The 15,017-nt window shown below is 37.3% G+C and overlaps 1 protein-coding gene across 1 annotated transcript; it reads left to right on the top strand.

Moving 5' to 3' along the window:
* The first annotated feature begins 536 nt into the window (after positions 1 to 536).
* On the top strand, positions 537 to 14,623 carry LOC126761946 (homeobox protein goosecoid). Its single transcript, XM_050478383.1, has 3 exons — positions 537 to 843; positions 9,876 to 11,149; positions 13,916 to 14,623. The coding sequence occupies exons 2-3, from the start codon at positions 10,138 to 10,140 to the stop codon at positions 14,452 to 14,454; spliced, it is 1,551 nt and encodes a 516-aa protein (XP_050334340.1). The 5' UTR covers positions 537 to 843; positions 9,876 to 10,137; the 3' UTR covers positions 14,455 to 14,623.
* Positions 14,624 to 15,017: the final 394 nt, after the last annotated feature.

The raw sequence follows: 15,017 nt of genomic DNA, 5'->3' as shown, positions 1-15,017 counted from the left end.
TATTGCGATATTATTATATACCGTTATTGCTATATTTATGGTGTATCGCTTGTGTGCGAAGTAAATGAGCGAGAAAACATGAAACAACAATTACAAATATGCTTGTTGTTGTTGTTGCTGTATTTGTCCGAACTCAACAATGGTGGTGGCTCTTGTGTACACAAATTTTTCAAGGGAAATGGCGGCTGCGACGCCAGTGTGTAAGTGTGGTGGTGGTGGTGATGGTGGGTGGTAAAAACTGCCACCAGGGGCACGTATGTACATACTTACGCACATATGTATGTATGTGTGTCTAGCAGCTTTTGGCCGGTGCAGCGCTGGCATATGCTGGTGGGTGGTGGTGAAAATCCCCGTCATGATTATGATGTTATTTATCATCCTGTGTTTATATGTATATGTGTGCACTGGCATTATTGGAATCCCTTGCAGCAGCGAAGGGTGTAGAATTGTGTGGCACATCTAAACGGCTCGAACACTGAGATTTGCTGATGGCCAATTTTAGAACTCAGTCGAAAAGGAAATCCAGCTGAGTAAACATGTGCGGTGGTCGTGAAACAGATTGAAGGATCTTTTTTAATGTATTACAAATTCATTTCAAAATACCGACGGAAAAACATAACTGATATGAAATATATTATGTATGATAAAATCATTGATCTGTGCAAAAATTAAAAAAAAAAATAAAAAAATTGGAGATATAGTGAGAAAAACGGATGTATCAAGGGCAGCATACAGGATTAATAAATAAATTTCTTTGGAATTTCTTGGAATTTTATCACAGTTTATTAATAAAGTGTGAAAAACGCGCTGCTCCGAGCAAATAACAGCATTAAATTTGCCGTGGTGAGTGTTTGGGCAGTGAACTAAAATTTGGAAATGACTGAAAATATTGATTTTTAAATAATAAAAATTAAATAACTTTTAAAAATTACTACATACTATACAATCAAGAATATAGGGTAATTCCTTGCAGATTTGTGGAAAAATTAATTAAAATAAGCAAAAAAATAAGCACTGTAATACCCACACATAGGTACATAGCATAAACGGGTATGAAGAGATCCTCTCTTGATTTTGATCGGTCAGATTATATGGCAGTTATATGCTATAGTGGATTGAACTAAATAATATATTCGGATATTATAGCGCTGGGAAATAATCCCGAATTTTGTGAATATGTCTTGTTAAATAGAAAATTGTTTTCAAAGCAGGACTTGATTTTACCGACCAGTTTGTATGGCAGCTATGGCCAATAGTGGTGGGATATCGGCGGTTTTTTATCAAAAAGGGACGTGTGAAAAATTTCATGTCAATAACTCAAGTTGATGGACTTGTTCGCGTATATACAGAAGGACAGACGGGCATGACTAAAGCGGCTCAGCTCGTTACGCTAATCATACATATGCATACACTTTACAGGGTTTCCGACGTTTTTTTGTGGGTGTTATGAACTTCGTGGTAAACTCATAATTTCTTGTGCAAAGTAAAGGGCGATTCCCTACTTTTTTAAAGAAAAACATAGAAATTTCGAATTTAGTGGGGAATGTTTATTATCATTTGAAAGAATGGTATATATTTTTTGAAGATTATCTCTTTCAAATGTTGGCCGTGGCTACGTCTCAGATAGTCCTCCTGTTGAATCTAATTTTTGATGACTTGTTGGCGAATAACACGCGTCATGTTTTGCTCCAAGGCCTGAATGGAAGTGGGAGTGTCCACATAGACTTTAGACTTTGGAGGAAATATGGACCGTTGATTCCACCGGCCCAAAAACCACACCAAACCGTCGTTTTTTTTCTGAATGAAATGGCAACCCTTCAATCTCTCTCTTTGTCTCAAATGCGGCAGTTTTGCATGCATATATGTATATCCATTGAGCCAGAACTGAGTCTCATATCTGAAAAAAATATGTCACGAAAACGTCGAATCTTCCTGGAACGTTTCAAGAGAACATAGAACAAAGCGATGTCGCTTGGGTAGGTCGGGCGGCTTCAGTTCTTGCACAAGCTGCGTTTTGTACCCTTTCAATTTAAGATCTCGTCATAAAATGCGCCAGTCCGAAATGCTGCGAACGATGCCGAATCGACTATCCACGGTCTTCTGAATAGCATTCAGATTAGATTGATTATGTTGACCATTAGTTGAGCGAAGCGCGCGAAACACATTCTTTACTGATTATGAATTTTCGTAATGAAGTTGAGCGATTTGTTAACATTATTCAGGCGTGAGTCTTTCCATGATGAAATACTGAAAAAATAACTGTACATCTTGACACGTCCCACGAGCGATCTATTAAGAAAAAAAAACCTATTGAAAAGTACCTCTACTTGGATCACCCTTTATAAGATTTAATTAAAGTCATTATTTTTCTAATAGATGTCTTTAGTATTTCTCGTTGTAGTCTGATCCGATTTCACTATATGGCGCTATAAGACAGATACTAGAAAAACTACTCTTACAATTTTGTTTTGTGTTTTTGACTCAGTATTGTTTGAGTACGCTTGAAATGTGGACACCAGAAAACAGAAAATACATCATATTTTATCATTTTTCTTCAATTATATCGAAAACGTAAGCCAGGCGACAGAAGATGTGAATAGTGTTTATGGTCCTCCTTCAGTAAGTCAATCATGTGCAATTTTGGTTTCAACGATTTTGTTTCGGTAATTTTAATGCATAAGAGCATTGGAAGTGCAATTGTCGGAAATATCGATAAATTAATGGAAATCATCGAGTACGACCATCAAGTAAGCACTGTTTCGATTGTCTAGAAACTAAACATTGCTCGAAAAAATCGTTTGGAAGTCTTTAAATAAGGTTGGATACCAAAAGAAACTCGATATATAGTTGCAATAGAAGTTAAAGCAAAATCACCCTAAAAACCAAATTTCTATCCTTGGATTGCTGCTGAATTACAAAAATATTGGTCCATTTCTGAAATGAATAGTGAAATGATGAAATTGAAACTCACTAACGGAAACGTCAAGCAAATAAGGTCATCGTGGAATCGTAGCGAGCCGGCGCAAACGGTGCCAAAGCCAGGATTGATAGGTCAGGATAGCTTGTTATGTTTTTACTCTGAGCTACTCCGCCAACAGCAAACACTAAATTCATACTTGCGTTCCATTACGGCAACGACAAGTCATACACCGACAGTGATTTGGTAGAAGTTCCGGGAGCTTGCTTTGGAGGTACATATGGATCCACCTTATGGTAAAAACCCTTCATCAAGGGATTATTACCTGTTCATGTCTATGGCGAATGATTCTGCTGGTAAAAATTTCGTCTTAAGAGAAGCTTGTGAGAATCGACTTTTTTCGATAATGGGGTCGATGGTATACATGCGTGTGGTATTATGAAATTACCTTCTAAATGGCCACAAGTTATCGAACAAAACGGTGCATAATTCATCAGATCAGACAATTAAAACTACAGAGAAAGTAATAAGATTGATTTTCTACCGCCGCGACTGTACTTCGGAGCGTACCCACACCGACTGGATTCGGTAGAGGGCGTTCCTAATTGACGAACGAGTCGCTGGTCAGTTGTCTTCGAACACCTGGAGAGTCAGCACAAACATTTTCGCGTGAGTGGTGCAAGCCGATAATGCAACGTTCGTGACAGCGACATTTGATATGATCAAACAGGCTTATCCAGATTTTACTTTAGCAAGAAGTGGTGTGTTTCGGTGGCACAAAGCCTTTTGGAGGGCCGGGAAGAGGTCGCTGATGAATACAGCGCTGGGAGATCTGCGACTTCGACAAATACCGGCAATGTAACTAGTGTGCGCTAAGTTTTGAACTCAGACCGACGACTAAGTATTCTCAAAATCTGTGGTTCATGACAGATGCCAGATGAGCCCTTAAACGTGCGCGAAGATGGTCCCAAAAGTGCTCACGAACGATGAGAAATTGCGGCGAGTGGAAGTGTGCCAAGAAAATTTGAACATGTGTAAAAATGACCTCCCATTTTTGAATAACGTAATCACAGGTGACGAGTCGTGGATCTTTGAATATGATCCCGAGACAAATAGACATTTTGAGACCACAGATTGGATTCAAGCAGCATGTATCGCCGCTCTCAAGGCTATTCCAGAGAATGCCTTCCGGCATCAGAAGGAGTCTATTTATAAAGAATTGTAACGACTGGCTCAATAAATTGTTTTCAATCGACTCAGTCCTATTACGGACTAATCGTATGTGCAAAAAAAAATCAAATTCTTTTGAAAGATGAAGGATTTATTTTACACACTTTACTTACGTGGAATTATTCGAAACTGTTTGAATAAAAAATTCGTCTTTTAAATAGAGAAATCTTTTGTAGCATAAAATAAGATTAGTAAACAAGCCAGTAAAAGTGATTTCCCCTTTAAGTCACACTTATTACACTCTCGAAATACTTGTATGTACACATACTACAGGTATACAGGCGTTGTTCTCCAAAACTTATAAGAATTGCCGTGGTGCAGCCTATTTCATTGGAATGAAAGGAATAGTCTAAGGAGAAAATCAGTATCTTTAAAATAACAATGTGTAAGAAAGCCGCCTAATCAGCAATTGAGCACAATTGCGGTTCATACTACGCAATCCATGCGGACGTTTCTAAAAAAACTTCATTCAGATTGAAAGATCGCTTTTAGACAAAGCATTACTCGAATAGGCGTTAAGGGGTTACATGGGTTTCCTTGGGTATAAACAACCTTTTTTCAAAAATTTTTTTCTCATATAAAGAATGAAATATTTTATTAGAATATTTTACTGTTGCAAACATACACTATTCACAAAGATATTCTGAAATTATTTTTCTGAAAAATACGCCCGCGTTGGCAGGATAACTCTTTACAGGATCATCAAAAGTGAAAAAATAGGTATTTTAGTTACAACCTTAACTTAGAATTTGGACGAAGTAAAAAAAAATCTGTAAATTGAATTTTTGGCAGATATGTTTATAAAAAATGAGTTGTAATAGAAAAAAATCTTCCATCCAAGTCCTTTAAGAATTGTATCTCAAAGACGAGCGTAAAATTTCATCAAAATTGGCTGAGTAGTTCCCGAGAAATCTTGCCAACCGTCTCCAAAACACGAAAAACGCGTTTAAAGACGGCACAGTTAGCCTAGTTAGCCTCGAGCGCTCAAGTCCTCAAGGCTGTATATCCGAAACAATTAATCGGATCAACTTGAAAATTTAGAATAGAATATTCTAGAGACAATAAAAAACGATTTTTTTAAACCAGTAAACCCATGTAACCCCTTAACGCAGAGGCTAGGGAATACCACTACTTCATTACATCAAAGCTCTTCATACTATATTTTACATTCTGGTTTAATTTTATTCGGAGTTAATCCATTATTACAAGATCTAGATCAAATGGATAAATTTTTATACAAAAATTAGTAAGGAAGGACCTTATGCTTCTGGGTTCATAGTTCGGTAATTTTCAACTTAAAATTTTTACGGCTGTTGGATTTCTACCATCGGCAATAACGCCCTCCTCAAAAGAGAGATGAGTTAAGTTAAATGATCGGTCCTATAGAACTCCTATAAAATTTATCATATAAACCCTTATAAATCGACGAAATGTTTTGAGCTCAACACAAAGTAGTTGGTGCGGTTAATGTGTGAGTGCCCGGATGTTTTTCAAAAGCTGGCCAACGGTCTTCCATAAACTTTGACAATAGAAGTTCGACTGAATTTTTAGTCTTACTACCTTGGCAGAAGGAATGCCAACTGGAAAATATTAGCAAGAACTCCTACGATTACGGCAGGATTAACTTCGCTAAGGGCTAGTAGTTCAGTAGATCTCCTAAGTTCTATATTTTTATAAATACATATTTTCATATTTATTAGATATATATGTAATTTTATATACATATATATCTTCTTCTTTATTGGCGTAGACACCGCTTACGCGATTATAGCCGAGTTAACAACAGTGCGCCAACAGCGGATATTTCAAGCGAAGCCAGGTCCTTCTCCACTTGGTCCTTTCAACGGAGTGGAGGTCTTCCTCTTCCTCTGCTTCCTCCGGGGTGTACTGCGTCGAATACTTTCAGAGCTGGAGTGTTTTCGTCCATTCGGACAAAATGACCTAGCTAGCGTACCCGCTATCTCATGCAGCTCATCGTTCCATCGAAAGCGATATTCGCCATGGCCAACGCGCAAAGGATCATAAATCTTTCTCAGAACTTTTCTCTCGAAAACTCGCAACGTCGACTCATCAGTTGTTGTCATCGTCCAGGCCTCTGCACCATATAGCAGGACGGAAATTATGAGTGACTTATAGAGTTTGGTTTTTGTTCGTCGACAGAAGACTTTGCTTCTCAATTGCCTACTCAGTCCGAAGTAGCACCTGTTGGCAAGAGTTATCCTGCGTTGGATTTCCAGGCTGACATTGTTGGTGGTGTTTACGTTGGTTCCAAGTTAGACCAAATTTTCTACGACTTCAAAGTTATGAATGTCAACAGTGACGCGAGAGCCAAGTCGCGAGTGCAACGACTGTTTGTTTGATGACAGGAGATATATAGTATATACATATGTATATCCTACCCCTTAAAAATTCAGCCAAGTCCCTCTCTTTTCTATTTCCGCCGTCAGATCGTTCGTAAATTATTTTTGCCTTAATGTTTATTATTTTATCTATCGTTTGCGATGGGTTTGAATCTACTATGAATTTCCTTTTTTAACATTTCTAAAAGCTTCTACATAAGCCATACGACCAAAATATGTATTTTTGATTAATTTTGTCGAGTTAAGAATGAGTTTTCAAAGTCACGTTCTAGAAAAAAAATATTTATGTATTAGTATGTAGTAACTAGTACATATATGTATGTATGATATCAAAATAATATCTGTAAACATAAGAGATGTATACATACTCGTAAATGTATTTTAATATAATTGACCATCTTGGTGACATTATACTCTTAGTAAGAAGCACTAGTTTACATTTGGTCAGAGCGAGGTGAACGTGTCAGACATCTTCATTTGTCCAATTCCTGCACTGAATGAAATCCCATTCATACATTCACTTATTTACTTATTCACTTAGTCATTTATTCGCTGCACATTACCGGTCACTTCATAATGCGATTTAATTACAATTGCAGGCGTGCAAACTCGAGTGCCACACAAGCCGAAAGGTATTTGCACCTCGGCAAATAACTTCCTTCAAGACGTATTAGGTGAACATTTAAGTACAAAACACATGTGCTGCTGGCACATAGTATCATTGTACTCCAGGGATGTGTGTATTGTAGATGTATTTATAAATAAATATGTCTGCGTTTGTTCGTCCAAGATTCGTCTTAGACATTTAGGTGCGGAGCTACGAATTGCATCGTGAAGCAGTATGTGTTTGTATTAGTGCACTTGATGTGCACTAATTTTGTACGTATGTATACAACATGTGGACTTAAGGTACATATGTATAGTATGTACACCTGGCCTTTGAAACTTAGTGGGAGAATTCGTATCAAACAATTATTTTTTCTTTAATTATTTTATTCTTCAGTCAAGTTTAAGGGAAAAAGTTTTTTTCCTGAACTTTGTATTGTTTGGGGCCTAAGTTAAACACCCACCTAAGAGGGGTTAGAGAGGGCGTGGTGTTAACCCTAAATCGTCCAGACTATGTGCTCCTGAATCATAGATTGTTAGTTGTTCTTTTAATATCGCCTGTGGAGCGGAAAGAGTTTGGTTTCAACATTCATAAATCTAATTTCATATTAGTATTAGTGACTCTTTGAGGATGTAATGGCGTCTCTAAGTTCGTATAGCAATTATCCGTCTGAAGATCAACAAAGCGGTAGGGCCGATGAAGTGCCGGCCGAGCTTTTCAAATACGGCGGCGAAGAACTGGCACATCTGCTTCCTTGTATTTTAAGGGATCGCCTGATGTGAAATTTTCGAAATACCGATTTTTCTTTTGTTGCACTATCGGATAGTATACACTGTAATAAACATTCTCTCAAATTTTGAAATCGAAATTCACATTATTACTGTCGCTACAGAGTTTCTTGTAGAAAGGGAATAGAGTGGGGATCGTAGCGACTCCAATCTTTAAACGCGTTTTTCTCAGAATGGTGTTTTTAAATACGGTTATCACTCTCAAAGGAAGAGATTTGAAGATATCTTGTTCCAATTTGGGGAGAAAATGTTTAGTGTCATTCTTTATCGGGCTATGGAAGGTTTTTTTTTTAATTTTTCTATTTTTTTCTACGAAAAACTGTCGAAAAAAGGACCAAATTCGTTACCTTTCGTTCAATTCGTCGCTATTTTGTCAAATTTCAAAAAAAAAGGAAAGCTTCCATTGCGCCATAGCTCAATAATAATCAACACAAATAAATAATCTTTTATAATAATCCCAAAAAATGCACAAATGAAAAGTGTTTCGAAGAGTGGAAAGATCGTTGGCATAAGTGTATTACATCTGGTGGGAATTACTTTGAAGGCGACAAAATAAATATTTATGAATAATTAAATATTTTGCGTTTTATTTAAAATTTACGGGTACTTTTTTGTTACAATGTAGGGGCATAGTTTCGCATGGGGACTATTTCGGAGGCGTCAACATTAATGTAGACGAAAGAATACATTTTTATACCCTGAACAGGGTATATTAAGTTTGTCACGAAGTTTGTAACACCCAGAAGGAATCGTCGGAGACCCAATAAAGTATATATATAAATGATCAGTATGTCGAGCTGAGTCGATTTAGCCATGTCCGTCTGTCTGTCTGTCCGTCTATCCGTCTGTCTGTATATATACGAACTAGTCTCTCAGTTTTTAAGATATCGTTTTGAAATTTTGCAAACGTCATTTTCTCTTCAAGAAGTTGCTCATTTGTCGGAACTGCCGATATCGGACCACTATAACATATAGCCGCCATACAAACTGAACGATCAGAATCAAATGCATGTATGGAAAACTTTCATATTTGACAAGATATATTCACGAAATTTGGTATATATTATTTTCTAAGACAACAATGTAATCTCCGAAGAAATTGTTCAGATCGGTTAACTATAGCATATAGCTTCCATACAAACTGAACACATAGTTACTAACAGAAATGCACCTGTGAAGGGTATTTAGCTTCGGTGCAACCGAAGTTAACGTTTTTTCTTGTTTTTTCAAAAAATAGTTTTTTGAACACTTTTCATATATCACTAAATAGCAGTTGCTTTCGTTTTGGCCACCAAGTATATGTATGTAAATACTTAAGCTCCGCTCTCTTCATTTAGCCAAGTGTATTATGTCAATTCCCTCAACGTATTTGTGCAAAGCAATTACACTTTTGTCCGCTATTATGAAAAAATTCATTCATAAAACACTTCGTTGCGCCTGGCTTAATTTGGAATAGTCGTATTTTATTTACTTTAACCTCAAACGGTGTTGAATTTCAGCGTTTGTTTAATAGATGAGAGAACCTTAGTTCATATCGACTGAAAATACGAGGGTTGATTCTAGAAAATAAAGCTTTGGATGGTAAAATTTTTTTATTAAATAATATGGAATCAATAGTTTTTGTTGTATATATTTATGTATATAAAGGAAGAAAAAGCATACTGAAAATTCGAAATCTTGGTTGAATGTATGAATATTTTTCCAATCCACATGCTAAAAAAAATATATTTTGTTTTAAATATTTTATTACTTACAGGCGTCTTTATTTAACCAAAGTTGATTTAAGCGCCTATAGGAAAACCACTAATGTCTATTTGCAACTTATATGTATATACTTGTATACGTATTAATACATACATATGTACATATTACATATCATATTACTGCAACTCTTTAATAGTGCAACATGGCTATGACATTTTTCATTCACTAATCTTCGCTAGCCGTTTTCTTTTGTTTCGTTTTGCGCCTAGGTTCAGTCTGCCAATTGTTTAACAGCCGCCAAGTGCGTTGACCACAAAGCTATATAGTGACACGAGAGACACAAAAACGCATTTTTGCATAGCGACACACCTGTCTCTCCGTCTACGCACGTGTACAAGCCAGGCGGTCTTTGCAAAGTCCGGCTTAATTGCTGTGCTCAAACGCAAATGTGTCGTTGAAGTGGCAGCAACAACGTACCAGAATAGAGCAATTTCAAGTAGCCATCAAGCGTTTGGCATTCACAACAACAGCATGTTGCAGAATCCTTCAAAATATCACCCAAATCCGTTCTCCCACTTATTGGCGTTGCATAGTTCTCAGGCTGTGGCGAATAGTAACATCAGCACACATCAAGCGCATTTGGCTGCGCTGCCGCCGGTCTTCGCGACGCAGAGCCAACTTCAGCTCCAACATCAGCAACAGCAGCTGCAGCAGCAGCAGCAACAACAACAACAGCAACACTATCATAACATTCACTCAACAATGACGGGCACTAATCAACAGCACAACAATGCATTTCTGCTGCGAAATCATCCACCGCGTGAACTCCAGCAACAGCAACAACAACACACAAACCACCCACTGTTAAATGCAACGCAAACACGAACTCAAGAGCTGTTGGACACGACGAATACCTCCCTCGATATGGGCAAGTCATTCACGATTGCCGCCATTTTGGGCTTACAGAAGAGCGCTATGGAGAATAGTTGCAAAGACTACAACAATGCAATCAATTTGTCGCTGAACAGCAGTGACGATGACGTCGGCAAAGAGTCTAGCCTTGGACGATCGACGCAAAACACTCAAAGTAAACATTTCAGCGATGACGAGGTGGACAATAGCGAGCAACAATCACAACATTTGCAAACGTCCAATGGCGCGGACAATGCCATCAAGTCGCTACAACAGTGTGACAGGAATACCAATAATAATATGTTTCATCGAAACGGCGGCCATTTCGATTGCAATGGCAATGTTGGCGCAGCGCTGATACACCGTTATTTGCCTATTCCAGTCTCGTCTAAGCAGACAACGGCAGCAACATCGTCATTTGTTGCGGCGGCGGCGGCAGCAACTCAACACCATCATCAACAACAACAACAGCAGCAACAAAACCTTTTGCTGTCGCATGTCCGTTCGGTGGCATCAGCCGCTGCCGCAGCATCAGGTGGCACATCGTCTGCGCTTCAGAGCCTGCAGCAGCTGCATCAACATCACGCTCAGCAAAGCTCACTGAATCTGCAACGTGAAAAGCATAAATCAGGTAAATGGACTTAGCGTTTTATGAGTTTGATTTTGATTTATAAAAGTTATTATATTAATGGGCCGACAAATCCTGGACGAAGGAGTATATCGCCATTAAGCGAAAACTTATAAAGTGTACGATGGGCGTGGCACCGCCCACTTTTATGTGAAAGCACATATTTCGGGACCGCCCGACCGATTTCCGCCAAATTTGTTATGTGACATTCTTCCTTCCTTCCTTTGTTAAAGTACCAAAATGGGCTCTAACCACGTCTACTCCTCATATAACATAATTTTAAATTTCGTTTGATTCTTTCACTTGCCAGTGTACAAATCGAGAAGCAATTAATATAACCAAAAAAATCTTAACACGAATAGTGCCTTTGAAGTATGCCATCTTTTCTGATGATAACATGTACCTGTGTGAAAAATGTATTGAATCGGGTCAATACTTCTCTAAGTTCCCAAATATCTAATACAAAGATTTTCGAACTTCGGGGTGACTTTGTACCCATATATCGGCCAATATGTTAGTTATCTTAATAAAACTGAGTGAGCAATAGCATAAATAGCGCTCCGTTTTTGAAACATGAGCCATATATTTGACTTGAGTGCGAACTCAATGCTGACCAATCTCGTCCGCGAATTCTTTAGTCACTAAAAACATTTGATGGCCTCTATAATTAGCGATATAATATTAGCAGAAAATTCCATTAAATAGTCAAACTTAATCAAGATCCCAATGCTAAAAATTCACAAATTCTCAATATATCCTAAACTCGTTTATATTCTTGCACAAAATTTTTGTCATCTCCAATATGATAATGTTCCATTCTTCGCTTTAGAATCTATGGTTGTTTGAAAATTCGATTCGGAGCTTTGGTTTAGGAGACATTGACGTAGTATATTTAATGAATTATTCTTAAAATTTGAACGATTCTATATATTGTTCACAGATATTAGTAGCTCTTCCGCTATGTAGAAGAATTTTATTGTATCCAGTTGCGGTTTTCATAGAGTCAGAAATAGAGTTATTATGCTAGTTGGGTTTGGTTTCTATATCTGGAATGTATTCACCCCTTTTTATGCTAAATATCTTATCTTATTTTTTGACGGTTATATACGTTATAAAATCAAACGCATGTTTAAAACTTTTATGTTACCTATATATGGGCTAGATTTATTATTGACCCAATTTTACTCAGGCACAAGGACAATTGTTATTAGAGAGTGATGTTCCCTTAAATTCTTTAAGATATCTCACATATGGTACTAGATTTGTATTAACCGCTAGACACAGTATAAACTCAACCGGTAGTTCGAAAATCTTTCTATATGTTATATGGGGACTGTGGGAATTATTGAACCGAAGTTATCCATATGATTAACATAACGATATTATTATTTTTAGGAAAAATATGCTTTCTAATTTTTATAACTGCACCTCTTAGATGGGCCGATATTTTCCGTAATTAGGCAGGTACTAAGGTCCATATTTTCGGTATCTGGGGTCTTAAAAGTCCGATTTAGACTATTTTTGAACGAGAAATCATAAACCTTAAATTCACTTCGTGTGCAAGTTTGAGAACTTTCGAGCTGCGGTATTACACCTAGAGGGGGGCGGTGTCACGCTCATTGTTAAAGTATTAATTACCTCGCTTCTCGCTTCAAGTGACATCTTAGGTCTAAAATTGTATGCTTCTTATGTATTTATACTCTCAGGTTTCGATATAACCGTTATATGAGGAGTGGAGTGGTTTTCGCCAATTTCATCTACTTTCACACTGTCGGAGAAGTACTAAGATAAAATAAATCAAGTAATGGAGATCTAAGTTCTAGTATAACCGAACATTTTTTACTCTCGCAATTTGCAAACTAAGAAACCTCAAAGAATGACCATTGAAACTCGTAAAAGTAAAAATCAGGCATCTGCAATGTGGTATATTTGGTGAGTGGGTTTGCTTTCGGGTACCTCATGTACCAGATTTGTTTGAAATCGGTCAAGTAGTTCCTGAGACATAAAACTTCACCTAAAGGGGGGCGGTGCCACGTCCCTTGTCCAATTTTTATACCTGCTTCAATAAAGCTCAACCATACTATTATGGTTGTGAAATTAAATGTTTGTGGCGAATTTATTCAATGAGTTATCGGACTTTTAGCGGTTTTCAAGATAACTGCTATATGGAGAGTGGGCGTAGTTATTAATTGATTGATGCTAAGGAAACTCCTTGTCAGCAAGTTTGGTTGATTCAGCTTTACGGGTTTGGAAGCTATGTTCATTAAACTATATTAGGGGCGATGTCACGTCCAATTTTTACATTTTTAGCTGAAATAAGTTCCACGCTACCGTGAACTCTGGTACCCAAGACAGTTTTGTATCTTAATAAAATGCTTAGATATGACATTAAGATATCTTAATTTTTGTTCAAGTTATCGAATACAAAGGCGGATGGACGATCATACAGGCAGTCCCTCGGATTTAAAGTCGTCTCACCATCCTGATCATTTCTAGATATATAACCCTATATCCATCTCGAACAACCGTTAGGTGAACAAAACTATTATATGTACTCTCTGTTGAAACATGTAACGAGACAATAAAAAAATTATCCTTGTAAATTCAATTTATTAAGATGCGAGCCACACCCACTTTTTGAAAATTCTAAGCCCACGGATGTCCCTCAGTTTTTTCCAATCCAACTTTCTTTTTACATATTCTTAAAAACTGATCAGAAGTGATATAGTTATATAAAGATATCTTACCACTTTTCCGTTATAATTGCAGAGAGTAATGGAAAAAAATCCTCTATAAAGAACAAGCGTGTTCGTACTATATTCACGCCCGAACAGTTGGAGCGATTAGAAGCTGAATTCGAGCGGCAACAGTATATGGTCGGCTCGGAACGACTTTATCTAGCACACACTCTACAGCTAACAGAAGCACAGGTGAAGGTGTGGTTTCAGAATAGACGCATCAAGTGGCGAAAACATCATTTGGAAATCACACAACAACGACTCGCTCTCCTACGTCAAACACAATTGCCGAGTACAGCGGAGAACTTGAGCGCCGGCATTGCCGTTGGGACGCCTACTATATTGGCCAATAGTGGCATGCCGAATGCCAACACATTGAATTCAACCAACGATGCGCGAACTTCGTCGCCAATTAGTTGTGGTGTTGAAGATGTCGATGAGCTTAGTAAACAAGGCGAGGAGTTTCATTCTTTGAGTCGCGGCAGTCATTCAAGTTCGGAATCGGATCTCTCGATATGTAATGATTCCATTGATGCCGGCAGTGCAGTGGAAGGTATAGAGGATACATAAGACATGTGATTCGGCACATGTTGGAGGCTGTACATATTAACTATTAAATACTCTATTATTCGAATAGTTTAGAACACAAAATATGTATGTATTTAAAGATATGCGAAAATGTAGTGAAACTGTTGTGTTGTTTTGTTTTTCTAAAACATTTTCGAATGGGTAATGAATAAATAAACATATACTTTGTAAATAACGTAATTTAATGCAAGCGAAATATACTTAAACAAATTAATTATAATGAATGTATGATATTATAAAATAGAATGACATATCGCAAGTAAACACATATTAAATATAATGTTATTCATATATTAATTGCAAGATTGGTATTTGTAAAACAGCACGATGCGACGAAGTCAAAATTTGGATCACATATGAATAATCTCGTGAAGATATTGTTAAATAATTTGGTGAGTTTTGGCTTTTGTATAACTACTGTTCCAGGACGCAAGGTGCTTCAGACAAGTGACTATTTAAAGCGGTATTCTGGTCTAGACGCATGAATTTTAGGCATTTTTTTTAATAAGATAAAAAAAATGAAAGACATTTTGATTATCCATTTT

The sequence above is a fragment of the Bactrocera neohumeralis genome, chromosome 6, assembly GCF_024586455.1.
Source record: "Bactrocera neohumeralis isolate Rockhampton chromosome 6, APGP_CSIRO_Bneo_wtdbg2-racon-allhic-juicebox.fasta_v2, whole genome shotgun sequence".
In the NCBI taxonomy this organism is placed as follows: domain Eukaryota; kingdom Metazoa; phylum Arthropoda; class Insecta; order Diptera; family Tephritidae; genus Bactrocera; species Bactrocera neohumeralis.
The sequence above is the reverse complement of the archived record's forward strand: the minus strand, read 5'-3'. Positions and strand labels throughout refer to the sequence as shown.

Coding starts and splice junctions, on each gene's coding strand:
- LOC126761946 (XM_050478383.1), top strand. CDS start 10,138: ATGTTGCAGAATCCTTCAAAATATCACCCAAATCCGTTCTCCCACTTA. Junction 11,150..13,915: donor ACGTGAAAAGCATAAATCAG/GTAAATGGACTT, acceptor TTATAATTGCAG/AGAGTAATGGAAAAAAATCC.